The sequence below is a fragment of the Syngnathus acus genome, chromosome 14 (assembly GCF_901709675.1).
Source record: "Syngnathus acus chromosome 14, fSynAcu1.2, whole genome shotgun sequence".
In the NCBI taxonomy this organism is placed as follows: domain Eukaryota; kingdom Metazoa; phylum Chordata; class Actinopteri; order Syngnathiformes; family Syngnathidae; genus Syngnathus; species Syngnathus acus.
The window spans coordinates 700,354-728,001 of NC_051099.1; the positions used below are offsets into that span (position 1 = coordinate 700,354).

The 27,648-nt window shown below is 43.1% G+C and overlaps 2 protein-coding genes across 2 annotated transcripts; both read left to right on the plus strand.

The window, feature by feature from the left end:
• Positions 1–4,540: 4,540 nt before the first annotated feature.
• Positions 4,541–7,797, plus strand: LOC119133370 (myb/SANT-like DNA-binding domain-containing protein 2). The gene is made up of 5 exons (XM_037269094.1): positions 4,541–5,121; positions 5,471–5,729; positions 5,807–5,870; positions 5,975–6,847; positions 6,890–7,797. The coding sequence occupies exons 1-5, from the start codon at positions 4,669–4,671 to the stop codon at positions 6,903–6,905; spliced, it is 1,665 nt and encodes a 554-aa protein (XP_037124989.1). The 5' UTR covers positions 4,541–4,668; the 3' UTR covers positions 6,906–7,797.
• A 1,408-nt stretch (positions 7,798–9,205) lies between these two features.
• Positions 9,206–26,893, plus strand: esama (endothelial cell adhesion molecule a). Its single transcript, XM_037269095.1, has 7 exons — positions 9,206–9,623; positions 23,551–23,705; positions 23,794–23,995; positions 24,063–24,218; positions 24,295–24,417; positions 24,600–24,735; positions 25,067–26,893. Exons 1-7 carry the CDS (start codon positions 9,563–9,565, stop codon positions 25,575–25,577), a joined length of 1,344 nt encoding a protein of 447 aa, XP_037124990.1. The 5' UTR covers positions 9,206–9,562; the 3' UTR covers positions 25,578–26,893.
• The last annotated feature ends 755 nt before the right edge of the window (positions 26,894–27,648 follow it).

Below are 27,648 nucleotides of genomic sequence, written 5' to 3' on the forward strand. Positions count from 1 at the left end.
CAAGTTCGACACAATTTGTCCCATTTTCTTTTTCTGTGTTTTCCACAAATGACATGCAAGAAGAAAAAAAAAACACTGAATGATACTGAATACTGACCATTACCTAGGCTTATTATAAATTGGTCATATTTTTAGAATGGCGCTGGTTATTTAACATGATGTTCTGTGCAGCTACAGGACCTAGACACATCCTACTGTACATATGGGGCTCTTCACGACACATGTCAATGAGATGGATGGACAAAGCACAGTAGAGCACAGGTAGCCAGGTGCATGCATGGCCCCCCGAGCAACTCACTGGCTTAATTAACCAAAGAGGTGGGCCGTCGTGCAAAAAATGTCATGTCTCTTTTTTGGATGTTGTTGGTGGTGGTGGTGGGCTGTTGTGAATTATGGATTTGAACCATCTGGCCTTGAAGGCAAATGATATGCTTGACGGACAACATTAACAAAGACGGCGGGGCGGGGCGGGGCGTGTCGGAGAGCACAAGCTAAATTATAGCGGCGTGACTGCGCTATTGTGTTCCGTGATAGCTTGCTTATTCACAGCTGAGGCTGGCCAAATTGTTCTTTTATTCTTTTTTATTGAAGCCAGAGGCGTTTGGGGAATGATTAACAGACAACACAACAATATGTACCTATTGTCGTCCTGTCCGTCTTTATTTAGTCTGGTCCCCATCTATTTATGATCAGGCTTGGTTAACTTTGCCTCCACTGGACAGGTCCCAGCAAATGACTTGGAATAACAGCATCCATGTTTGTTTCGATTTGCTAGACATGGCAACTACGGTCCAATTTGACTACTTTCCTTTTCTGGTGCTGCAATGTTTTTGTGTTCCTCCATATGGTGTGCATTTAGTAGGCAGCCTGAAGAAAATCCCTCAAAGGGCACCAGTCCCTCCTGGCTCTCCATAAAAATGAGCTTTTCATAGCAATTAGGGCAGAGACCCGAGCGTCTCTACCGGACGCGATTCCGCCACCGGTGCTAGCGCTGGCGCCGACCGATACTCTTACAAGTCACTGAAACTATTAGCGCGGCCAAGCCGCTGGCACAAAAGTTAATTGTCGGGCTGTCAGGAAATGACCATGATGTCGTCATTAAAAACCTTCTGATCAGAGACAGACTTTTTATGACGACATGTCTTCAGGCTCCAAAGGAAGGAAACGGACAAGCACCTTCTTGATGAGCGCTTTCGGATGTTTGTGCCTTTGCCTACTAAACACTTCTCTCCAATGACATACTTGAACTTGAAATGGTTGATCTGAAGAGAAAAACCTCAAGCAGAGCCCGAGTCACTAAAGAAAAAGACAATTCAGATCAATATTTGGAGTGAGTGTCCATGAAAACAGTGCATCTGCTCATCAATCGAATCCAAATTCCGATTGAAGAAATGTCGTCCGTATAAACGAAGCCATTGATTGATTTATCTCGGTATGTACGTAGTCACACTTCAGATCTCACCTCCAAAAGTATTATACTGTTAATCTCTTTAAACACGTTTGTATATTTATGAATCCATACATAACTCATGTATTTGATCAGGCCAATTCACTTCATTGGTATGGGTAGCCCTTTAATTAGCTGTGTGTCTCTGGGGAACCGTCACTAAAGGGGGATCTTGCCAATGTTTTAATATTAATTAAGGTCCACCGCACACCCGGCCGGCCATGCAGCCGTAGATGAGTGCAAAAAATAAATAAAACTGACTGTGCTAGAGAACTAGGGAAAGTCATTCTTGTCAAAGTCACCAAATTGTACTCACAAATTCTCTTCCAATTTCATCCTGAAAGCAATTATCTTTGTTATTTTTGTTTTGCACTTTCACCGAATACTTTTCTTGTTTCGTTTCCACTTCTTCAGTAAATGACCCATCTGGCGTTGTTTCCCGAATTAGCTGCTTATTTCAAATGGTGCCCCATCAAGAGGTGATGGTCTGCTCTCCAGTGCAGTGCAGACTAATGACCGCCCCTGCCCCCCTTAAGCATGTTTGGGAAAGAAAGATTCAAGAAGACTGAAACAAAGTGAGCAACCCCCAAGGTCGAATTATTTGAGGGATTATGGACCAACATCACACTCGGATGAAAACAACAAGCCGCTGTGTGCGGTTGGACACGTTTTTGCATGTTTGTGTGTGTGTGTGTCACAAAAACAGTGTCTCCCATTAGAATTACAATCCGGACACTGATTGGATAAAAAAAATGGCCAGTGTCACGTATTTTGTCCTTTATGTAGGATATGATATTATGGAAATTCTCTCCAAAGAGGCTAATGGTGTATTGAGTTGTGGACAGGCCTAGGTTGTTCAGCTGCTCCACACCTGAGCTTCGGAGGGGGGCAGGGGGGTCTGCATGGACGGGCAAACCTTTGTAATCATTCACCATGGTGAGATAGAGCCATCATCCCCCAACTTCAACCATGTTCCCTTCATGAACAATGACACTTGAGGTCAAGATTTTGTGTGATATTTCACTCAATTCTGCATCAGCCAAAACTAAAAAAAAATCAATTCATTGCAAATATTTAATAAACACATTCAGTCGGAGAATGTTTTTTTTTTTGGGTCAGACTTAACGTAACTTTAAGAAGAATGGGAATCGTGTTGCCATGACAACCCAAAGACAGGTTCTACACTGCAATCAATTACACCGCTAAAACAAAAGCAAGACATCTCTATTCTGATTTAGCATTTTAGTTGCGTCATAAGTTATGTAATCACCAGCTAACGATGTGTTTCTTAATTGTATATGCATGAGATGTTGAGAAATGTCCCTAATTTAAAAAGCTGTCTGTGATATTTAAATCGAATTGATTTATGGCACCCAGCTGCTGCCCTTTTGGAAGACCTTAAAAAAACTATCACTGCAAGTACCTTTGACTTATTTGGAATTTTTGCTTCTTATTATTGATTTCTTTTTATTCGGAAAATATTGAACAAACATAAGAAATGATTTCTCAATTTCAAACCCAATCGTGCTGTAGCTTATAAACAAGACACAATCATTTCAATCAAATTCAAAACAGTGTGGAGATGTGGAAGTAAAACTCTCTATTTGTCTTTGGAAGCGCACCAACTTGGATCTCTTCAAGCCGACCCGTTGATATTTCCATCCGTTTACTGAGGCGTGACATGACTTTGGCCCTGACCCGGCCAGCCTAGCTGGATGGTTTGTTTTTGAGCTGGTGGAGATCAGATGTTGTTGCTCATTACATGGCCTCTCATTAGGTTGCCCGTCTTGTCTAAAGAAACTTAATGAGACAGTGTTTAATGTCCATAGTCCCTCTCTGCCCTTGATATAAGGAGGGCGTGCGTGTGTTAGGGTGCGTCAAGCCAAATTACCAAGACATCTCGCTCAGCCACGGCACCTGGTACCCCCTTGTCGCTCGGGGGAGGTTAGCTCAGGGTAGTGGAATCCGCTGGGACGGAGGCACGGCAGGGCCCAGCTGGAGGAACTTAAAGAGCTAAATGCTGATTGGGATGCTTCTGATGAGAGAGCCAGAGAGCCAGAGAGGGAGTCTGCAGAGGACTTGAAGGGAGGGAGGGGCTTCTTTTGTTTCACAATGCGTGGGAGAATTTGACATCAGTGGACTGAATGCCAGAATAAGAGCATTCATTTGGATAGAAGACATACGTATGATATATAATATTTATTTTTCGTATGTCTATTGTCACTGGGTGGTGATAAAGAACTAATATTTAAACAGCTTGTGACAACTTACTGACAGCAGTAGTAATAAAGGTTATAGCTGTTTTTTTGACCTTTATTTGGACAGCTAGTAACCTTCACCTGAAAAGAATGTTACTGTCTCTTAGGCCAGGTCAGGACCCCACAGGCCACAAAAAGCCTAAAGGTGGACAGATGGCAGAGCAAGCAGAAGTGGGCAGTGGTCCCTAAAGGAAGCCAGTCACAGCAATGATCAAGTAAACAATGACATAATCCATCAAGTACGCCGTCAAATGACCAATTATTGCCTCCAAATCCAATATAGGGTCTCGTTCAGTGCCCGAGGATGACACGACTGTGTTGTTCCTTGGGACAGTAATGATGCGACTTTCTGATGGTAGAAATTGAAACATTTTGTGAGCCGAGCATGTTGTGTTCCGTTTTTAAACTGCCAATAGTCCATTTCATGTAACATCAGTCAATTCTATACATAGGATTATTATATTACATGGCAGTGTTTTTCAATAAATCAAATGACATAAATGTTGTTATAGTATGGCTGGTCAGGTGTGACTTTTTAATCTCCAAATTCGAGCTCGGACTGGCACCCTTATTCCCTACTCATGTTCCCTTTCTGTGCATTACTGCCACCTTCTTTCCAGCGGAGGTAAAGCAGCAAAACAATTTGCCAAAAGAGAAGAAGAAATGCAAGGAAACAAATAAGAATAAGCAGCAGTAACAGGAGTACTGGTAATCGTGCATTAGCACTGGTTGCCACCGTCTTCATATGAGAGAAGCTCAATTGCACAAAGTGATTCGAGATCCAAACATTTTCAAAGTGCAATTTGAAGGCGGGCGGGCGGACGGGTTGTTTTTGTCGCATCAGCCTCCACGTGCGCATCCATCCAATCCACGGTTCCGCACCGCATTTTTGTCCATGCCTGACCTGAGCGTCGCCTTCCCTTCCCTTCCTTCCTCTCTCCCTAGGCAACCGAGTGAACGAACATGGCGGCGTCCAGCAACGCAGAACAATCACCAGAACTCTCGAGGCCGTTAAAGATCCCAAAAACCGAGGTGCCATCCCCTGAGTCGGAGGATTTGAGCGACCAGTATCACTCCGGTCCCTCCACACCCAACCGCTTCTCGCCGTTGAACGTGGGCTCCGCGGGCTCCGCGGGCTCCGTTGCCCGGACGGCATCGGCGGCGGCGGCGGCGGGCTCATCCTCCAACAACTACACTGCTTGTCGGGGTATGTCGTGGACCCCTTCGGAAACAAACGCCCTCATCGCCGTGTGGGGGAACGAGAGGCTCACGGAGGCCAAGATGCAGCAGTTGGAAGTGGCGGGCACCATGTTTACCGCTAAGGCCCCCGGCCCTGCCATGTACGAGCGGGTGTCCAGAGCCTTGTCGGACTTGGGCTACGAGAGGACCCCGTCTCAGTGCCGGGAGAGGATGAAGGTACACTGGATTGGATATGGGAACACTCAAGCATCCAAATAGCCATGTTGTCTACTGGTCGTTGCTTTAGAATCAATCAATCAATCAATCAGTCAGTCATGACACGCTGCTACTTCATTCGCGGATGAACTCTGTTGACTGAGTGACTGCTTGACTATGACGTCATAGGCACTTCCGGGTGGAACCTCTAGTAAACAAAGTGGGTCAACGACTTGGATAATGGTGATTTTGGCCTTCAGCTCTATCCCTATAGTTTAAGATCGTTTGTTAGCACAGCAATCAATGTTTGGATGAAAATTCCCAAATATTCCCGGGCGCGATTTCCTGAACGTTTCTCTCACTTGCGCAGACACTTCGGCGTTGCTACAGCCGTGTGAAGGAGCATGGCATCGGCAAGAGGAAGAGCAGCTATACCATAGAGCAACTGGAGAAGGTGTTTGGTCAGGGAGGCTGGGATTCCCAAAGCTGTGCTCCGGTGCTGATCAACAGCAGTGGACTTTACCAGGAGATGGAATCGGACGGCAGCACCTTGGAAGACTTCTCACAGGAGGACTGGTGCAACCAGGTGCTTGATTCGGCTTTCCAGGAGGGAGACGTGGACGCCGCCGGTAGGTATTTGGGCAGGTAGGGTCGAAAGTTTGGAAGAACGGTGAATTAGCCGCTTCTTTGTTGTTTTTTTTTGTAGAAGAAATACATATGCCGAAAAGCAGAGTTCTTCAGATTCAAGCGGAGCTGTCGGAGCAAATCCAGTAAGTGAGAATTTGAACCACGCGTCCTTCAGTCAATTTCACCCGTCCGCCAGTGCATTATAGAAGAAAGGCGGGTCTAATCGTCGTAATCCATTTCTTTTCAGAAAAAAGGACACAATGCAGACGCTGATACGTATCCTGGAATCGGTGCAGCTCAAATGGGAGCACTTTCAAACTTGGACCGAGTTTTCCCGCCTGCACCTCTCAAACAAGCTAGCCATCTTCGGCGTCGGTTACGACACTCGCTGGCGAGAAGACGTGCGTTACCATTATGCCGAGATAAGTTCGCAGGTACCGCTGGGAAAGCGGCTTCGTGAATACTTCAATCCAGAGAAGCCTGAGGGCAAAACCGTCATGACCAAAGTTCAAAAGATGAACTGGAAGAATGTCTACTACAAATTCCTGGACATTACCATCAGCGAAGCGCGCTGCTTAGAGCTGCACATGGAGGTGGATTGGCTTCTAGTGTCCTTGTCAAGGGAAGCAGGGTGCAGCATGTCCACATCTCACTACCTCCTCCCCGGGGACCTCCCCAAGACGTACGGACTCTACGCTATCGGTTACGAGGCGGCGGCGGCATCGGGTCGGACCTCTCCCCAAAGTGAGATTCACAACTGTAGCTTACCTCAATGTGAGTCCGAGAACTGTCAGACTGATGGAGCAGGGAATAGTGACAGCACTGGGCCTAAAGTCACTTACTGCTACCTTGGCATTGCTGAAGCTAGGACCATTCAACAGTGTCTCTTACAGAATTTTCAGATTCCTGCCAAAAAATACTTCCAAAGTGAGGGCTCCTTGCTGACTCATTTTCTTCAAGAGAACTGTCGCAACTGTGTCTTAAATGAGCCTGGCTCTTTAGCAATTTACATTAAATTCATAGAGGTGGATCTGGACTTCCTCTCTGCAGGTTCCTTAGTGGAGTGCCTGGAAACTGCACTTGGTTATTCTTTGAAGTACAACAACAATGAAGCATTTTAATCTGCCATATTTGGACGTGCGTTTCCAAATGAGTGGATGCATGCCCAACCAAGCTAAGGTGACCAGTTACCTAGAGACTAAAATGACATATCCACAAAATGGTTACATCATGTCTGTGGAAATGGGAACATTTCAAAAGCTGTCACTCTTATTTATTTGTCCAAATGAATGCATCGGTCTACCTCAGTAGAATTAGTAGTGATGTAACAAGGGGACCATAAGAGATATCATATCAGATTACTAGTGCTCAAACTACAGACTAATGAACTGCGGGGCCTTAATTCAAATGATATACTATGTGTCACGATTTGAAACTCGAATGAAGTCAAGAACTTTCAGCCCTCACTTCATAGGGGTGTCTGATATCCCACCCACATTGCAAAAACAGCTTCATTGAGTACTTTTACTTCCCCATGGGTTGACCCGGAACTGAAGAAGCACTAGAAAATTGATGGATGTAATGCAAAGTACAACCACAAGTATACATGTTCTTGTGGTTTGGGGAAGAGAGAGAGAGAGAGAGAAAAAAAAGGGTTTCAGACAGGCTGACGACAAAATGCGAAACCGTGGGCCTTTCTGAGAATAATTTCAGAGTTTATGTGCAATGTGCCAGTCAAGGACTGTCCAGAGTTGATTCAAAGAAAATGGGAAAAAAGATTGAAAGCGATATTCTCTTTTGATTAGCAATCAAATTAATGTACTGTATATTCAGTATAGATATAAAATATACCTTATATTGACATTAACTTATCTAAATAAATATCTATCTATATATACAGTATATATGTGCAATCCAGCTATTGAAAATGTTTATCTGTTTTGGTCTGCAATACCAGTCAACGGTGTTTTCTATTTTATTGGCTGACGCCTTGTTCTTGATTGTTGTCATGTGGAGGTCACTGTCATTGTTAAAAACAATAAATGGGGCACTGACTTTTGATTTGCTACACACTGATTGTGTGTAAATGTGAAAACGGTAGCCTTGCTTGTCTGATCCAAGTTATTTGCAGTGCAATTGATTGCATTCATTTACTACTTTTTTCCTCAAAGCACCTTATAATAATGTCACATTTTGAACTGGAATTTTGCAAATGGAATAGAATGAAATGAAGCATTAGTATTCGCGGCTTCTGCATGAGGTTCATCCTGTTTCCGTTCTGGATGAACATTAGTTGTAGTTTACTCTGACGACCACAGAGTGGCAGACAAGAGCCATCATTGAAAAAGAACTGGACATTATCTGCATGGAGTTACAACCAGTATTTAACAAATATGATCAGAAGATTTGGACAATTGAGGCACTGCAGCACTGGCAAAAAAAAACAAAAAAAGAAAGAAGAATGAAAAGGCAAAGGTCCCCATGTTGCCATAAAGTATCATGTACAGACCACAAGGTGGCAGATGTTTCATCCAAACGGTCAACAAGATTTCAATTGAATACAAAAGTTCATGTTTGGGAAATGTGGGAGCACGTGATTTGCTTTCAAGTCTTTATACAATGCAATCTTGTATTGGATGTTTGTTATGTAATTGTTTCTTAGATGCTTTGTACTCAATGTATTACTTCTTGCGGACTGACAGTGAATTCTCCCTTCCTTCCTCCCTCATTTATTTCGCAATATATTGTAGGCTTGTTGCTCCTGGAAATAAGTCGGACGTGATAGTACTGCTGCAGAGTACCACTGTCAAAACGACCCAGCTCTTAATCAAGGTAAGTAAAAAGCAGAGGTGGTCACATTTTGCCAGTCCGTCCTTCATCCTTGTCCAAATGGTTTCGAATCATTTCCCTATACCTTCCTAAAAAAATCGTTTATTTGGAGCTCCAAATTGCCGTTTAAAGTTCCAAAACAATCTATCTTATCCTCAAATAGATAAAAGCCCGTTTCCTTGGAGTTCTTCCCAACATGAACCCATATTCACCTTTGATAATTGAGCAATCGTCCTGCATTAGCATCAGCACAACATGTTAACCTTAAAAAAATCAAATGAAGGCACTCTGACCACTTCCGTGACCCACCATAGGTCTATTCCTATTTTGACATTGGCTGGAAAACTGTTGCTTTTACCATGAAAGCATTTCTGGCTTGGCTTATGATTGATGTCTTTATTTATGAAGCTATCTTGCACATGTTTATTTGGTTACACCACTGCACCTGTGCTCCATCGCTTGATAGGCCTAAACATCAAGTTGAAACATTTGTAGAAATATGCTGTCACTGTGGTTTCAATAAAAAGGCATTTTTTGGGGGCAGATTTCTGCAGGCTCAAGCTACAGTAGCTCTCTCTCTCCCTCTCTCTCAGTCCCTCCCCTCTCTCTCTCTCTCTCTCTCTCCCCCCCTCACTGTAAAGAACACGGCGACGACAAGTTGCCGAGTTTCTCGTTCCTACATCTGTGAGAGAGGTCCAGCGCACGACGCGGACATTTTAGGCGGACGTCCCAGTGGTGAAGCTGCCTTTGAACTTTTTCCTCCACCTTTCTTTACAGTCGAGGGCCAATCAATCATTGCTGGACTGAGGGTGTCTCAGGTGGCTTCCATATTTCCTCACCTGAAGTGTCCCTTAACCATCTGACACCTACCTGTGCGGGGAGGCAGAGCCAAGCACCTGGAGTGCTGTGTCCGAGCCCACCAAAAAAAGGAGGGAAGAGAGAGAGAGAGAGAGAGAGCACCCGAGACTGCTGAAGGAAGGACTGCGAGACTGTGGCGACCTGAAACATGGAGGCTACTTTGTGGAAACTTACTGTGCTGTCATTTACCTGCCTGTTGGGGTTGTCAGGTAAGCAAAATGGAGTGTCAAATATATTAAAAACAATGCCATGTAATATAATAATAAGAAGAAGAAGATGAAAAAAAGAAAAACTGAAATTGTATTTTTGCTGGGCGTGCCAGTGGGTGGAGGGGTATATTTAAATAAAAATAAAAAATGTATTTGTCAGGATTTGGGCAAAAATGTGTTAAACATGATTATGTCTTCCAGGGACGAATAATCCCTTTATAGCTTCTGCAACATTGGCTCATCCGCCACTCTCTTGAGCAACGTATTAAAACTCCTACTTTGCTTGATAACTATATGTAAACGCAGCCCCCCCCGTCCGTCCGTCCGTCCGTCCGTCCGTCCGTCATCTTTCAGATTTAGAAAATTGGGACATGGTACAGATACTCAAGATTTTTTCCAAATGTTTTATGAACGACAAGCTATCAATTATTCATTTTGGAGGGCTGTCTGAGAAAAGGATCATTTGTCTCGGTTTTTCACTGACATTATTTATTTCTCTTCAGTAAATTTCCATGTAGTGTTTTTTTTCCCCATAGACTACATGGCAAGGTCATTTCAAACATCCTGCTGCTGCTGTTTTAACAACAAAAATCCCAATGGGAGCTTTTGTTTCATGCTCATAATTATGTACATAGTATCATGTTTTAGGGGTGGCCATTTTGGCTGAGCAAAATCTTGCACCGATACGAGCTCTGAATGCGTTTAGAAGAAACTTGTATTACAATTCTCATGTGGGCTAACTAGGACACTTAGTTTCAACTTTCAAGAGACAAGCCGGTGACTCTCAGACATGAAAGCTATGGAGCACAGAGCATTTTCCTTGAGATTTCTTTTGGCTGCTTAAAGTGTCCATTTTCTACACTGTTGCCAAAACAATGTCATGAGCTGACACGGGCAATCTCAGGCTGGCTTGCTCCTCCTCCTGATGGAGGGAAGCAGATCACCTGCTACCTGATTCTTCCCACCATGAGGGAGGACTCCATTAGATCAATCACCTCTGGGCTATTTTGCAGGTACAATTTACTTAGAAACCACTCTGGTCATTTACCGGCAGGTGGTGGGTGATTCAGTGTTGCGGCGCACACACACATACACACAACAGGACATTGGAGTCACAGTAGCTGACCTTGACAATCAGTTGTCCTGCAGGTGTGTCCGGAACAGTTAGAGGCCAGGCAGGATCCGTGGAGGAAGTGCTCATGAATGGCGGCCTTTGGATACAGGAAGGCTCAGTGCTCCTTAAGACCATGTTGTTGACGTGTGCATTAGAGCAGGAAGTGAGCAAACGTCCTGCAACATACAAGATAAGACTATAAGAATTTGTGATTTTGTTCCCCCCCCCCCAAAAAAAAAAAAAAAGAACAGAGAATATTTTGGCTACTGACTGATGAAAAACATTGTACAAGCGTTTTAAAGACATCATGGCTAAAGCCAGATGCGCAATTTGTCTTGGCGGGCCACATCAAATGATGTGGCGGGCCGCATCTGGCCCCCGTGCCCCGAGTTTGACACCTACGCTTGTGTTGATTCCGTTGGTACTCATTTATAATCCATATTTTAGCTGCTGATCAAATCTGGTACTATTTTATTCTGGACATAGCATCTGGCAAAAGCACATCTTCATTTGTTTTCCAGGTGGGTCCACGATGGACTTGACTTATTTAACAAGGTCAATCCACACAAGCTTCAAAGGCTCCATTGGGATGAGGAGGGCAAAGCTTCATTTCCACTGCAGATTGTCTGTGGCAACCCTCAGTGATTTACGAGTGAGGGGGTTGAAAGTTATTTTTAGCTTCATGTATTTTTCGAAACACACTTGTAGGACACTGATCCCTCACCCGTTGGAAGTTAAAACGCCTACTTGTCATAGAGTAGGAGAGTAAGTTGAAAAACATCCCATTTGACAAATCTTGCGTGTCCCTCCCCTCCCTCCCTCCAGGCTACAACGACAGGAAAGGTCAGAGAAGGCAGCGAGCGCAGTGCGTTCAATTGACAACCTTATCGCTAATTGCCTATTTCTTGGAATAATACTAAATGGATGTGTAGCAAAGGCCCTTTCCTTTTCCACTTTGAGCTGGGATTAGGGCTGTTTGAAGCCTGCAGTCCTCATGTGTGTCCCCAGCAACTGGTGCAATTTTGATTTGAGAAAGGATTGGGGGATTTATTGGTACATACGTAATGACACGGAAATACAACGGCGCACTTTTTTCCCTGCGGGCCAGTTGACTGTTTCAAACTCTCGTGCCGGTAGTAATCCTTTGTCGTTATGTACGTCGGAGAAGTTCATCCTCACTGTCGCATTCTTCACCAGTTAGTTCAAAACTATTTCCAAATCCTCTTTTCATATTGCCTGTTACTGTAATTATCTTCATCTCAAACACCTTACTCTAATTTTATCACCTTAATTAAAGCCCCATTTACCGGATTAATGATGTCACACTATATTAAATGGGGGACATGGTGGTATTAGCAGAATCCTACTAAATAGGGTTTTCATATTTTGACCTCATTTTTACATCAACACTCCTGTTGAATGAGTGTTAAAAATAGCGGAGGTAGTATGTCATCGAAGCGCTGCAAAGAGGACTATTGATGACTGAATCTTTGCTAGGACATCCCATCTCCATCCATGGAGTCAGAAGGAAAAGGCCTCTTCTTCGGGGTCATGAGAAAGTTACGACTTGACTTTCCCATCATCAGACTCTGGTCTATGCACCCTCTTAAAGGCACACACACTTCCTATCTTCTTCTATTTTGGGGCTTTCTCGCTGATATTTTGCTTTGCAAATTCAGTTCATTAGCAGAAACATTTTTTGGGGGTCGATTGTTATTTCAAGCACATTGTCGTCATTCTTATTTGACTAATAATAGTTCCTCGGGATTCCGTCTCACTGCAAAAAAAAAATGCAATGCGCACAGTTTTTGGGAAAACATAGCGTGAGCCAAAGTTATAGGACAAATCTGCTGCTGTTGGGCGTGACAATATTTGGACTAGACTTAACAAATAACTATTTACTGCACCAGGCAACTCAATTGGCTTGTCTGTCTACTTTCAAAAGCACCGCCAGATATTAGATTTTGAAGAAATATTTGAGTTCTCGCTATAATAGTGAGACAAAATGTATTTCATTATTTTACTTTTTTATATTCATTAATTTTTACTATCCAATGTTTTTGCCCAATGAAAGAGTCAAATTCAAACTGGCCAATGCTGAAATTGATTGGACTGTATACCTCTAACTTTGCTGTTGCATTAATAAATGAGATTTTTTTTTTTTTTTTTGCTCAATACAAGCAAGAATTGTCGAGTGAGCAAACGATCCAAGCTGCCCGTGGCTTGGACAGATGTTGCAACCAGAAGTCAACAACAACTGCCACCTTACATCCCTTCGACCTGTCCATCAAAAAAAAAGTTAATAAAGCCCATGGCAGACGGGAATTGAGGGCACTGGCTTAGACAACATAGGCTGTGTTCAATTACTCTTACTTGAGGTATTTCAGTGGGGGGGGGGGGGTGATGCACTTATGACATCAGGCACATTGACACAATCCTGGATTCCTCTAGCCAGTTCATTCATTGCTGTCGTATCGTCGTGAAGCAATTTGTTTGGATGACACTTTCCTTTTAGTTTCCCTACTTGTCATATCAGATTGCAATAATAATAAAAAAGTAAAACATTTTGAATGATATATATTTTATTTATTATTGCAATCTAATATGTCCATCCGCACCATATCCAAAAATATAATGTACAAGGCAGACATTTTGTGTGAGGTCATGCTGTCAACAGGCAACAACGTGGAAAAAAAAGAAGTCATTATAAGCAGGCTATTAAGCAAAGGCCTTTGGGGCATTTGAGCTGTACTGAGGCAGAACTACCAAAGAAACACTTTCACACAATTAGATGTACCCCAAAAGGCTTTGAAATATTTATCTGCTGCATCCAAAATAAAGCTATAATGACAATATGCAGTTTTATTTCAATTGATCATAGCAACATTTGCAGCTTCATCAATAGACAAAGCACTTTTTTTTGTTTTTAATGTGTCTACACATTGAATGATTATTTCGAACGATGTACGTACTTCTTTTGAATATTAAGACAGATGTAGCTGAACTGAATTATCTATAAATCCGACTCTTTTGCTAACAAACTGAATTGTCACTATTCTAAGCAAATGGACGTGAGCGAGCGAGCGAGCGAGCATTCACCTCCACATAGCAAACAATAAATGATAATTGAATGTTGAAGCACAAGTCTTCATTAAATATAAAAGACGAACATGGTATTGTAATTTATTTATATGGCGATGCTCTCAGATTTGGGAATGAATCTCTTAAGCACAAGGACATCCGTGTCCCCTTGAGAGGAAGTCTGTTGCCTTGTTCTTCCCGTCACACAATTTCTATGTCAAACACATTGGCCTTGAATGAGGAAAAAAGAAATAAGAATAATGAGTGACTGAAACAAAAAAGACTTTTTCTTGTTCTTTGCAGATCTTGGCCTCCTGACTTTTCATGACTTTTTCCTCAAATGGTATTTCAATTTTTTTCCTGCCTCAACCATGTCTGGCAGCCTTACCTCTATACTCCAGCTACCATGACAAATATATTTGAATTAATATTAGTCACGATCCCCCCCCCCCCCCCCCCGCTGGCCTTCTTTTATGTTTCGGCACACGCACGCACACACACACACACAAGCATTTCTTTTGTCTTTTATCAGTATGATTACCTTCCTCCTCCTCCTCCTCCCCCCCCCGTCCCTCCGTGTGCTGCTCTTTTCCTATTTTTTCTTGGCAGCTTCTCCTCCTCCTTGCGCTCATCTCCATCCAATCTCTCCTGAGGGAGGGCTGCAGCTCCAGCATCTCATCAGCATCAGTGTCTCAGGTCAGCCGCGAGGGTTAGAGCACCAGGGTCTTTGTTGCACCAGTCTCTTTTTATTTATTGCCACTTTTCATTGGCCACCTCCAATGTTGGCATCGAAATGACATGATATTTTTGATGAACCTCCACCCTTCCCTTCCTTCCTTCCCTCCTCTATTCTCATCTCTGACCTCACTGCGTGGTGCATGTAATTATAAGCTCTTAGCTCTTTTTCTGTCATCCACAATTGCACTCTGAGGAGAGAGCTCAGTTGATGTCGGCGTTACCGATAAAAGCTGAAGGGCTTGCACAAGCCCCCGGCCGGTGTCACCATTAACTCCTAAACAATTGCTGTTTATTCTTACTTTTGTATTCTTTCTCTCACTGACACACACAGAATACAGATGAGAGTTGATATGTTGCAATATCCTGCTTTTATGCTCCTTTCTAATTGGGTTCGACTTCCCTCCGTCCGAGTGACCACACCTCTTGTAAACAATAGCCACTTTAAAAAAAAAAAAAAAAAAACTTTAGTCAGCCTCATGAAAAATGAAAAAAATCAAATAAAAAAAACATTATTATTAGGACAGAAAAATGAAAAACAAAATGACCGAATTGTTATAAGTGAAAAATGAAAATAAGGTTATTGCCGAGCTACCATATATTGAGAAACACGTCATCCGCTTAACAATCACATGGCTTTCCTTGAATGTGTGACCATATGTTATAGAATTGTGTCCATAACAATGGAGCAAGAACTCCCAAGGCAGAGGAACTAATGACTAAAATAGAATTCTTTGTGCCGTCGTCTTGACGTCACCCCGAGTGTTTGCAGTGTGACGGAAACTAGCTCTTCTCCATCACTCAGTGCAGAACTACTATTCCATGTAGAGAGCCACAGAAAGCCCTCATAATCTTTCCTCGTGCATGTTTGAAGAGACCCAAGTCTCTCAACTGAATGCTAAACAGGATCTATCAGGATTACATTTAGGTTTGAACTTGAGCAGCTTGCTGACTCTTACTGATATGGAAATTTGCAATAAGGCTTACTTACCACCTGAAGCTCAAACTTTTGGTTTTCGTCAGCAGTTCTGGAAGCCCTATATATATATCTATATCTATATCTATTTATTTATTTATTTTTTCCTCTGGTAACAGTAAATGAGGTGCTTTTTCTTTTTCCTCTCAGTCCAGCATCCCCATTGATCTTTTTAACCTTCATTAGTGACTCGTCATTGCATTCACTGATTCTTTTTTTTTTTTAACCTTCCATTCATGAGGGCCATTAACCCGAAACGTTGAATCTAATGAGTGCTTGCTTGTTGTACTGTACTGTGATTCTACACTGGATTGTTTTTGAAAACATCTGCACCTCTATTTATGGAAGTCTGCGTTATCATTTGCTGAAACATACAATAGAAAAGCATTGGTTGTAGTAGGCACACTCACATGCATTGATGTGCACACAAAAGCCCTATTAAGTATCTCCATCACGCTGTCATAAAAAATGAAAATCCTCATTTCAATGCAACATGTTTTTGAGGCTACAGTCACGAGTCATTCTCCATAAGGAAAAGAGCAAATTCACATTCACTTTATTGAATTCTCATGCAACACGGAAGAAAAGTGGAGTCTAAAGTCATTCCCTGACTACAAATTGGACATTCTCTGGAAAATGCAGGCCGGTCGGTAACTATTGCATTTTCCTATGAGCCAGAAAGAAATGAGCTATAACAAGCGCAAAGCGAATAGCGAAAAATAATGAAGACAAAGCAAAGATTTTCTGCCCAGTCAAGGATTGCGCTGGGAGAAAAGGAGGACAAGGAAGGAGTAGGTTAAATGAAGATTGCATCAGATGGAGATTTGACTGTTTAATCGACTCGGTGAGGATTAGAGCGGGATTATGAGGAATCTTGACATTGGAGCAAATTAGCAGGCTACAGTTAATCTGAGAGGCGGACCAGGCCAAAGTACTGGACCAGACAGGAATGTATGTGTGTGTGTGTGTGTGTGTGTGTGTGTGTGTGGCACAGATGTAATGAGGTGATACACACTTGTTTATTTTTTACCATATCCCCTTCTAATAAATCAATTACTTCATTTGAGTTGATGGGTCCGGGGCAATTTATGTCCCATATGTTCCTCATTTATTTATTATAGTCCTGTGCATTTTATCTAGGAATTTTGTGTTTGTAGAAAAAACGTGTAATCTAATAAAGCAGTAAATGAGCAAACCAGAAACGAGTGCTTGCAAACTTGGCAGTGTTGCAGCCAGATAAGAATTCTAGTCCTCCCATACACGGTGCAAGCAACAATAACACGGGACACATGCGTGTGCTCATCTGACTTCTACAGTAAACATGAGCTGATGTTATATTTTCATTTTCACAGCCAGTCAATTAGAGCAGCTTTGTTTACGGCCCATGAAAGTCTGACTCGGCGCTTCATTGTAGCTGCGGTGGGAAAACATCGAAAACATCTTTTATTAATGTCTGAAATGTGTGGCAATGGGGGGGGGGGGATGGTTATCACAAAGGACAGGTTGCTTATATAAGAGCTCATTTCCAGGCAGTTGTAGCACCTTGGAATTTGATCCCCCTGCTGCGTTGCTTTAAGTCGATTCACACGCAGCCCCTCAAGTCGCCGCGTGTCCCCTCGAATCACGGGACTCGTGCACTCTTGCTACCTCGGCGCTCGGCAGGACTCACTAACAGAATGGCCACATCGTCTCGTGTTAGCACACGGCGCCACGCGCACACAAGTCACCAAAGGGATTGTGCCAGTGCAACTTATTTGGAACGAGACAAACAAATGTTGCTCTTCTAAAACCCATTTTCCAAGACAGCAAACAAAAGTTTGGGGGAAAGTTCCCAAAAAGATCACAGCTTCTTGAATTTTGGGCAACCGGCAAGAACACAAACCGTCTTGTGAAATGTACCCATCTGTAATTTGACGCATTTATCGCCATCCATTTTGAAAATGAATTGTTTGCAATGGTTTGATACTGTTGCTAAAAATTCTTTGGTGGACTCTCAGCCCAGTGGACCCCCTCTGACCTACTTTTCCCCCCCGCAATCTGTCAAAACTACGTATATATGATTGTCATTGTACAGCCATCCCAGATATCATCTTGTTAAATTCCTTTTCGGGGTCTGTTCCAAATTCTGGCTATGATCTCAAATCTCTCCATCTGCATTGCTTGCTTGTTTGTGGAATGTCCCTTGAAAATGAACAAGATAATTCATTCATCCTATCCCAAGGGATGACTGGGCAGATCAAGTGCAAGTACCTTCCGAGACCCCGACAGGATCTCATCACCATCATGCGTTTGTTCGCACAACTCTCTCATGGGACGCACGCATTCGGCCACTAACAAATCTCGACAGGAAAGGGAAGGTCTCGGAAGGAGCAGACGTCGAAGGATAGAGTCTTCCATTATGTATGGTGGTTGTTATTTTCATCACGGGGGGGCTGGCTGGCTGGCTGGCTGGCAGGCGTCATTGTACTTCCTGCCCTGTCAGCAAATACGGCCATGCGTTCACAGATTGCCTTATTCCCTCCATGGCCACTAAATCCAGCCCTCCCACTAGAAATGGACCTACTGGGTTCCATTAGCTGGGCCTGTCCCCAAAGTAATATGGATTCTGTTGTGACTTGAAGTTGAGCTGCTTGTTGTGGCCACTTACCATTAGGCCACTCAGGAAAATGAGAGTGAGAAAGTGGCCCTACTCAGGAGTCCATGCATTATTTCACACCACATGTGACAGGCCAGCACATAGACAGACAATAGACGCTGGCTGGGGTGTCGGCGAAGCATACGTCTGATATTCGCCAAATAACACATTTAGACAGAAGGCAATTTGGTGAAGTCTTAAAAAAAGACAGTTTATTTGTATAGTATATCCAAATAGCTCGCCCTTTTTTCACATGAAAAAAAGCAACATTTGCAACCATGCTGTAGCTATAAGTCACATAACGCAGGAAAGGCTACGTGCTGGTTGGGACGGACGGCTCTCTCTATTCATGCATGCTCGCTGCCTTTGTGTGTGCTTGCGTGGTTCTACTTCCTCTTTCCCTGGGCCTGACATTCCACTTCCCATCCCAGCAGCCTGGTGGGCTCAGATAAGGCCTTCCAGAAACATTCCTTCTTCCTTCTCCTCTCTATCCAAGCACTCAATCCCGCTAATGTGTTACATTTCGGCGTAAAGGAAATGCTCACTCGCAGAAGTGATGGAAAGAAAGTGGAGTTGGTCGGGAGCTGCTCAGCAAGCACAGGCTACTAAAGTGATTATACAGTCAGCTCCTCATCTTTGGATTCAAATTCAGTGTTTGCATGTGGCCGGCCGGAACTCCGCCCATCCTTCCTGCAACTAGATCCCCACCGTCTACTTGTTAATGAGACAAAGGGGGGGGTCGGGGAACTGACCTCATGAAGAGAGCGTTTGTGACTTGTAACCTGTCTCCTGTTTCTTTTCCACTTGAGAATCACACAGCTTGGTAACAGGAGTCTGGCCATATTGTTCATTGTCCATAATGAAAATGGGGGAGTCCCCCAAAACTCAAAAGAAAAGTGTCGATCCTTCTTTTCTGCTGGAGTGCTAGCCTTTTCAATCATCTCATGGCTTTCTTCTTGAAACAGAAAGGATGACTTTTTTTGAAGATGTCCGTTTTTGCAAATCTATTGGTATTTCCTACTTTCTTGAATGAAGTGTTCAAGACTTCTGAAAGTGGATTAACATCACTGGTGTTTGGAAAGTCAAGTTGTTAATTGATGTGGCGTCCTCCTGGTGGTAACATCTCTCCTCCCCAACAGCAGATGTGATTGTTTCCTTGGGGAGCGCAGCGCGCCTGCATACCTGCAGCACGAGCTACATTTGAACGCTGATAGGATTAGTAGTGTTGAGGCTTATAGCAGCAGAGTCCTGGCAGCTTCGCCATCCAACCCAATCAAGTCTGAGTGCAGCAGAGACCAGAGCTAAAGCCGCCGCCATGCCGACCGACACCCTTAGCGTATTATCCAGAGTACTTGTGAAAAGGAAGAATTGTATTTTTGCGCCGACGACATAAAAAGTGACAAATGTTACGGCTGTACCGTGGTGTGTGTGTGTGTGTGTGTGTGTGTGTTATTAAAGTCCACAGTGTCATTTGTGCTGCAATATCCAATCATATTCCAGCAACGGAGGCTGCGGTAAGATAATTAGAGTCACAATAACGGTAATTACAGTGTTGCTGGGGGGGGGGGGGTCATTTTGCACTGTATTCAAAGAAGTTTATAATAGCTGAACCTGATCTCCCGCTAGCTCAGACCTAACGATATGTCAACCATATAATTAAATGATTATCATTGTTATATTTTGGTCGTCATCATAAATAGTAATTATGACCTCTGAGCCTTGAATACATTTTTATAACCTTGGCCTTTGAATTCACACGCATTGAATTGTAGGGTTGAGCAATTATGGAAAAAATAATCATGTTTAATAATAATATTGAGATCATGATTAATAAACTAGATTATTTAGTGACTACCAAAATTGAACTTGAAAGAACAACCGCAAGATTATTAGCGAGTAATATGAATATATAATAAGTCGTGTTTTTTTATTTTCCCTCTCACTAATGAGGCAACTCACACAGATGCAGCGATCAAAATATTAGCATCTGTGCCTGCAGCATCTCAGTGAAAAGAGGCGGAGCTTATTGCTCACTCCAGAGCGCGTCATTATGGATTGCAGAAAGTTTTATGAACAGAACCAGCAAACGTTGCTGTTGGTAAATCATTTTGAAATGCAACAGAACCGTGTGCTTACTGACATGACTTGTTTGTGGCTTGCTGCCTCGCCAAGTTACACATCTTATAGTGTGTCCCGACAAAAATGAGCTGATTTGAAATAAATGCTGAACGTGGTTGTGCTTTTTTCAGAATGCTACCGATTCACCCGATACAAGCTACTGGTCGGGCTAAAGGTTGCATTATATTTCTTTCTCTACGGCTTAATGGTTCAGATGGAAGCTTTTTCACGAACGACCTGTTATTTGTTATGTACACAATATATGCGGCCGGCGCTGGTGTCACTCCAGCAGAATTTGGCCTTTGCTCTTATACCTGAAGAAAGTTCTTTGATATCTATGGAAAAGAGGCTGAAACGATTTCCATTGCAAATGTCTATATGGAAATCTGCATCAAGAATCAAGATAAAGCGCGCGTACAAGGACAAAAATCGATATTTCACTTTGCATTTAGTTTGCAGGCTGAATGTACGTAGATATTGCAGCACAAATTCCAAATACAGCAGGATGTTTCAACATTGGAAAAGCTTCTACACAAACACATGATGAAATCTGCATTTCAAATCACAAGCAGCAGCAGTCAAATGATTGATCCCAAGCCCTCCGCCATCTTCAACATGTTTTGCCCCTCTCCCTTCCCTCAAATGGCTGGCTGCTGCTCTGTCTCCCCTTTAATTAGAATGGAAAAAATACAATCGCATAGTTATCAGATGATGACTTTCCAGCCCTGAATCGTGCGCATGTGATTGCACAGTCCTGCATTGGCCGTGATGAACAAAACAATCATCGAATTTTGAAATTCATCTGAAGATATGCGTCACTATAATAAGATTCATTTGACATCACATGTGAGGAAACAGCTGTGTTTTGGGGCTCCAGTGAGTGGGGAGATCTAGAAAATGGCCTTGGATTCATTCAAATCCCCAAAGTGCTACATTGGGATCGTTAGAAAAGCTTCATCGCTGCCAGGGCCTTCTCCGTATGATGTCTAAAATACAATTGGGAGCCAATTGCTCAATAGTGCTGCCTTATGATGAAATACCTTTTGTTCTGACGATGTCAAATGTGTTGCTAAAGATGCACTGGGGAAAGAAAACAAAAAAAAAAGGCTCCTCTTTTTTTTTTTAGTAGCCTCAAGTCAGGATGAACAGTACAATAGTTCATAATAGTTTTGTCATTTGAATGTCAACGAATGAAGATTTAATCCACATCTGATGAGTTCAACAACAAAGCAAACAATTTGAGCAAAACACATTTTTGGAATTACAAAATGATTTGAGCACAAAAAAGTGAATTCATATATCATAATATTGATTCATATTTAAAATATAGATTTAATATATGAAGTCATATTTCAAAAAACCTTTTCAATAATGTCCTCATGGTACCTTGTACATCTAATAAATAGAAGCCACTGTTGACTACAAAGTCCCTGATAACATTTTCAGAGGAAGTGACCAACCCACTCCACCCTAAGCAAAAATTGGTGCCATCAAAATAATGCCTTATCTGCACTTAGGCCTCGAGCAAATAAACAAATGGTATCCCAAGCGGTTCTTGTAATCACCAGCTTTGCTTCTTAAAAGATCTCATGTTCACACGCAGGAAATACTTTCATGGAGGGAAATAACACTTGATGTTGCACCTCCAAAAAAAAATAAAAAAATCAGCGGGCAGGCAACTCGTGTGTACAGTACACACTTGACGCTGAAGCTAATTCACTCAACGGAGGAATGCGATGACACTTGAATCTCATTGTCAGCGCTGATGTGTCGCTCTATGTCCTCCCTCTCCCACCCAACAATTGGAGCACCGTCCTCATTAGCGACACGTCAACTCCATTCAATGTAAAGGGCATTACAGCAACAGCTCGGGAAGCACAAAGTCATTGAACCGTTGCGCTGGCTGGTCCACCTGGACACAGCAGCTTTTGCCTGCATTTTGATGCCATTCAAGCTCATGACGCTTTAATGCTTCACGACTCGACCTCGTCGTGTATTGTCACTTATAATTTAGTGACTTACACCAAAAACAGCCCGTCCCTCATGTTTAGATGGCAACAAGGTTTGTGTCACATCAAATTTTCAACAGGTTGTTCTACCAAGGCTTGAGTCGAATTTCACAACGGACGGACGGCCATGTACTCGTTTAATCGGAGTAAGCAAAAAGTGGCAGCTTCTTTCCCCAAGTTGTCTTGTTGTGTGGTCGCAGAACACGTGTAAGCGCACTAGACTAAAAGGTTCACATCCACGGCCGAGAGAATGTGAAAGCAGCCACCAGGACAGGTGCTGCAACAACCAGTTTACAGAAGCAAAGAATGGTGTCCCAAACTATAAAGCTCATCTCTAGCCTCGTTGTGCTCGTCGACCAGACTGCAGTTTGTCATTGCACCTGAGTCATTGCATGGTCAAATGCTCACCTTCATGCCGTCTGGCAGCCACTTCATAGCAGGCATTTTTACTTTTATTCATTGACTTGATCTTTTGGATAGAACCGTTGGTGGGCAAAAGCTTTCGTTCATGTATTCACTGTCACGCCAGGCGACCTCTGTCTTACCCCAATGCCTTTGCCGATGAAACCTCTTTTTTGTCAGCATCCAACTTGATATGCGTCATTCTCGGTCATTGGTTCGGCAAATCTCCCCAAGCCTCATTGTCAAACAAGCCAAGCGATATTTCTCCTCCCTTTGCTTGTAAACGCGCGTCATAGCACTTAATTAATGCACTTAATTATCTGGAGAGTTAAGCCTCCATTGTCACTCTCCACTGACACCGACCGATCTGCTTCATTTCTCTCCAGAGTGGCAAGGAAAGTGATAGCGACACCTACTCGCTTCAGATCTCTTTCCATGGGGCAATGTTGCAGTTCCATTGATCCTAATGTTAGATGGAGTCTTCAACAGCATGAAGTCCATTGCATCTTTTTGGGATCCTGACAACCAACTTGACCTTATTTACAGATGATTGCAACATTTGATGCCATCAAAGACTTTGGCTTCTTGCATTGCATCGATACGGTGCATGCAAGATGATGAAGTATCTTACGAAACCGTTTCAGTCAAACGTTTGCATCCGAGATTCATATGATTGCACTGACCTTCAATTGAGAGAGTGTTGCAGCTGTGTGCTGCCCCCCTCTGGATTTCCCTTTACATTACAGCCTAGGACATTTGCGCTAGAATTGGGTCAACGGACCTTGTGGTGGGATTTCGACATGTACTCGCTTCCTTCCCGAAACGTGAGTGTGGCCTTTTGTGTCTTTTCCCTGAAGGCATTTGGGCGGAGATCCTGATGGCCCAAACTCAAATGGATGTACTGCAGGGTCACATGGTCGTCTTGAAGGCGTCATACAACACGGTGCCTGGCGATAATGACCTGAGCACAAACACCATCCTCTGGAACTTTGTTTCTGACAACACTCACCTGGTAAGAAATGAATTGGCCGCCGCCGTCGCCACCACAATCATAGAAGAAGGCTAAGCTATGGACATTTCTTTCTGCTCGTCCCGTTTAGATCATCGCTTACACTAAAGGCTCCATAAGTGTGGGGAGTGTTGCGTTCAAGGGCCGAGTTGGATTCACCTCTAGCATGCCCTCTCGGGACGTGTCTCTGTTCATCAACAACACCCGGGAGTCCGATTCCGGACGTTACCTCTGCCAAGTCATCATCCCGGATAAACCTGGCCTCACTGCCGAGCTCAGCCTGGATGTCAAAGGTAAGAAACGACGGAGCCAACGATGGAACGTTTGACTAATCCGATGATTCCGCACTTTGCTCTTCAGTGCCCCCTGCTGTCCCAAAGTGCACTTTATCAGGGGAACCGGTGCAGAAAGGAAACGTGACTCTGAGCTGCAAGTCCAACAGCGGCAAGCCAATTCCATTGTATAAGTGGAAGAGAACAAGTCCCACCTCGGAGGTTTTCTTCTCACCCATGCTCAGTGAGTAGAGAGCGTGTCCATCCACTTTGTGAACCCACGCCTACATGATGCTTGTCCTGTTTCAATGACATTATAGATGAGAAGACGGGCATTCTGAAGCTGAGTAACCTGAGCAGTAACATGTCAGGGAAGTATGTGTGCAATGCCAGCAATGAAGTCGGATCTGAAATCTGCTTCATCAACCTGGAGATTTCCAATCGTATGTAAAACGGTTACTATTATTACCATACAGTACTTTTTTATCCAAGTACGATATAGAACAGATCACTGACTAAATACAAACCACCTTGTAATCTCACTTGAGTCTTTGAAACCATCTTCTTGCAGTTTGATGCATTTTATTCTCCATGTATTTGTTGTGAGCTCTGATTTTCTCTACAGCCAATAAAGTTGGAGTGATTGTTGGCGCCACTGTGGGCACAGTGGTTGGCATCCTCTGCCTTTTACTCATTTTCGTGTTTTTCCTTAAGAAGAAGAAGCAACGGGACAATGAAGATGACCTGGCTAATGAAATCAAGTGAGTTGGACAAGACTGACAGAAGAGTCAGCGTAAAGTTGTTGCACCCAAAAAAACAACTTCCACTTGCAGTGCGTGAATAATACTAGTCAGATACACATAAAGTAGACACCAATGGAACAAGAACAAAGTCAGTCTTATGTTGGGTCAAATGCCAAAGAATCCAAATAATCAATCCTACTGAATCCAACCAAAATCAAACGAAACACTTGGCATATTAACTGCTCTGATCCAGTGGCAACTTCTGGATCTCGGGGCCACGAAATGACAAAAACTACAGAACATTTCAGATTCAACCAAACTTTCCTTCACACCTTTGTCCACAATTCAGAGAGGACGCTCAGGCTCCCAAACGCGTGTCCTGGGCTAAAAGTGGAATGGGTTCCGATATCATCTCAAAGAACGGCACCTTGTCCTCCATCGCCTCCAGCCCGCAACACAGAGAGCAACACGACAACCACCACCAGCAGCAGCAGCAGCAGCAGTACCCCCAGCGCCCTCCGTCCGACACGGCCTCCGTGGTCACGGCCACCGGCAGCGTAGCCGGCTACCGTCCTTCCCGCCATCAGGGAGTGTCCACCCCGACGCACTACGGCTACAACAGCGACGCCACCCTACCGCGCGACTCTTCGGAGGCCCAAGCCAGACCGGAACGTTACAGCCAGCTGCCACAGGCGCAGATGCTCCCACAAAGCTTTAGCCATCCTCCTCAGTTCCAAGTTCAGGCCACTCCGCCACCTCCGCCACTTCCCTCGTCCACACTCACAGGCTCCAACATCAGCCGCATGGGTGGGGTGCCCATTATGGTGCCTGCGCAGAACCAGGCTGGATCTCTTGTCTAATAGCCATTACCTAAAGTCCTTCCTGGAAGGGTTCGCCTGGAGTTCTTTTTCATGGAGGACTGGGTTCTTGGTATTTAGCAAAGCTTATGAAGATTTTAGGACTCACTCCTGGTTTAAGTATTTTATTTATAGTCATGACGCACTGTATAGCTAGCTACATTGTTCAATCTTTTCTACCTTACAATTTTTACATTTTTTATTATGTCCTTCAATTTCAACAGCTTTTATTTGTTATATTTCCGATATAGTTTCTTTTGTTTTTGCTTCTAGACATAATGAACCATTTGAACACATTTATTCAGCGACTTTATAAGCAGAGCACTATTTTGGGTTGCTCACTTGTAACTTGACACATGGAGGCCTTCATGTTTTGTTCGCTTCAGCGACTCCACCTACAATTGTGAAATGTCACTTGTTAAGCGAAAAAGACAAAACGAAACGAAAGATGCCGAGCCGTTAAATGTTAAAACTATGACTAATAAATCTTGAGGGCATTGCAGCAAAATTGTACAAACGTCGTAATCCCCCTAACATAGTGACAAAGTTATTTTAAGTAACCATCATTTTATTTGCAAGCAGCACAAGAAATGTAAATATGCTATTTATTTTATTTTTCTTGTTATTATTACAGTTATGAGAAAAGTATGAACGCTGCAACAGTAATGCGGGTATAAACTGAGATTATGTGTTAAGTTATTTCTGCCTTGAACACTGGATACTGAACCAAAGAAAAACAGTACAAATACTTCTGTTCATTACATGCTTTGTTTGAACTTCTTTTCAGTAAAGACATTTCTATCTGGTTAAAAAAAAAAAAAAAAATGCATTAAATGTGTGCGCCATTGTATAAAACGATCCAATATTCTATGTTGTCTTGACACTGGCATTGTACTGGCCCCTTCTGGAAGTGAAATTGTTCATTGATTTTATCTCAACGCTGTGCAAGAATGAAAAGAAAAATGTTTGATGAGAAGAACTACTTTGATTATATAAATGCAGCTACAATTCATCAACGTCAGTATTTGAGATTTCAAACTGCATTGCGAACAACAGAATTGATTTAAAACATCTCCAACCGTATTTTTGGATGTTCTAAAGAAACTATGTTTTTTATGATCGATTGTTTTTATTTTATTTTGAACTAAAGTGCTATCAACTAAAATGGATGAACTACTGTGGACAAACTGGAGGCCAAATGTGTTTATTACTAACGGTGGTCTCGGTTTTAGACAAGATGTGCACTTGTATCTATCTTCCGTATTCTTCTTTGTAAAAATGCTTTGTATAATATTTTCAATTAAAAATTCGAAGAGAGGTGTGCGTGTGTGTGTGCGCGCGCGCTGCATCAACACATTTGACTGTGAGCTGCAGCCTGCAAATCTTATATTTTGTTGATTAACATTTATGTTGTGTGCGGGTATTAGTAAACATTTGACTCATTCAGTTCTGGTCTATATCATGTGGAACAGCGGGAGGGAGGAAGGAAGGAAGGAAGGAAGGAAGGAGCGGCTCAGAGCAAGCCGTTTTGGTGCGGTCTCTTTAAATGCAATTAAGAGGTTACAGCCCGCTCAGACATTATTGTAGTTTTTAAGGGGTAGGTCACACCCCTGTCAGACTAACTACAAAAATGTCGTTTTTAAGCGGCGTAGTGTTTACTTCTGCCACAAACTTTTTGATTGACAACCATACATAACACGTAACAAAATAAATCCCCTCACAATCTTCATGAACACGTCTTGTAAACAAGCACTGCAGTCAAGTTAAGCCAACGAATGCATTTAACACAAAATTGTGTTCACCAAAAATAAAAGAGCACCTTCGATGCAGTCGATCTGATACAACTACTCAGAATACATCCATCCACAAGAAGTCAAAACATAGCGCCTTACCGCTTCACTGCGTCCGATGATTCCATGGAATGAAGAAACTGAATGAAACGAAGTCTTTCAGCAAATCCATCTTGAGCGCTCCACTTGGCTGGCATCCTTGAGTAATTAAGATGGCGGACTTGCGAAACCGTTTGCCCGCAACCACTAATTACCTTGATTGGTAGTGCCGCCCCAAAGACTGG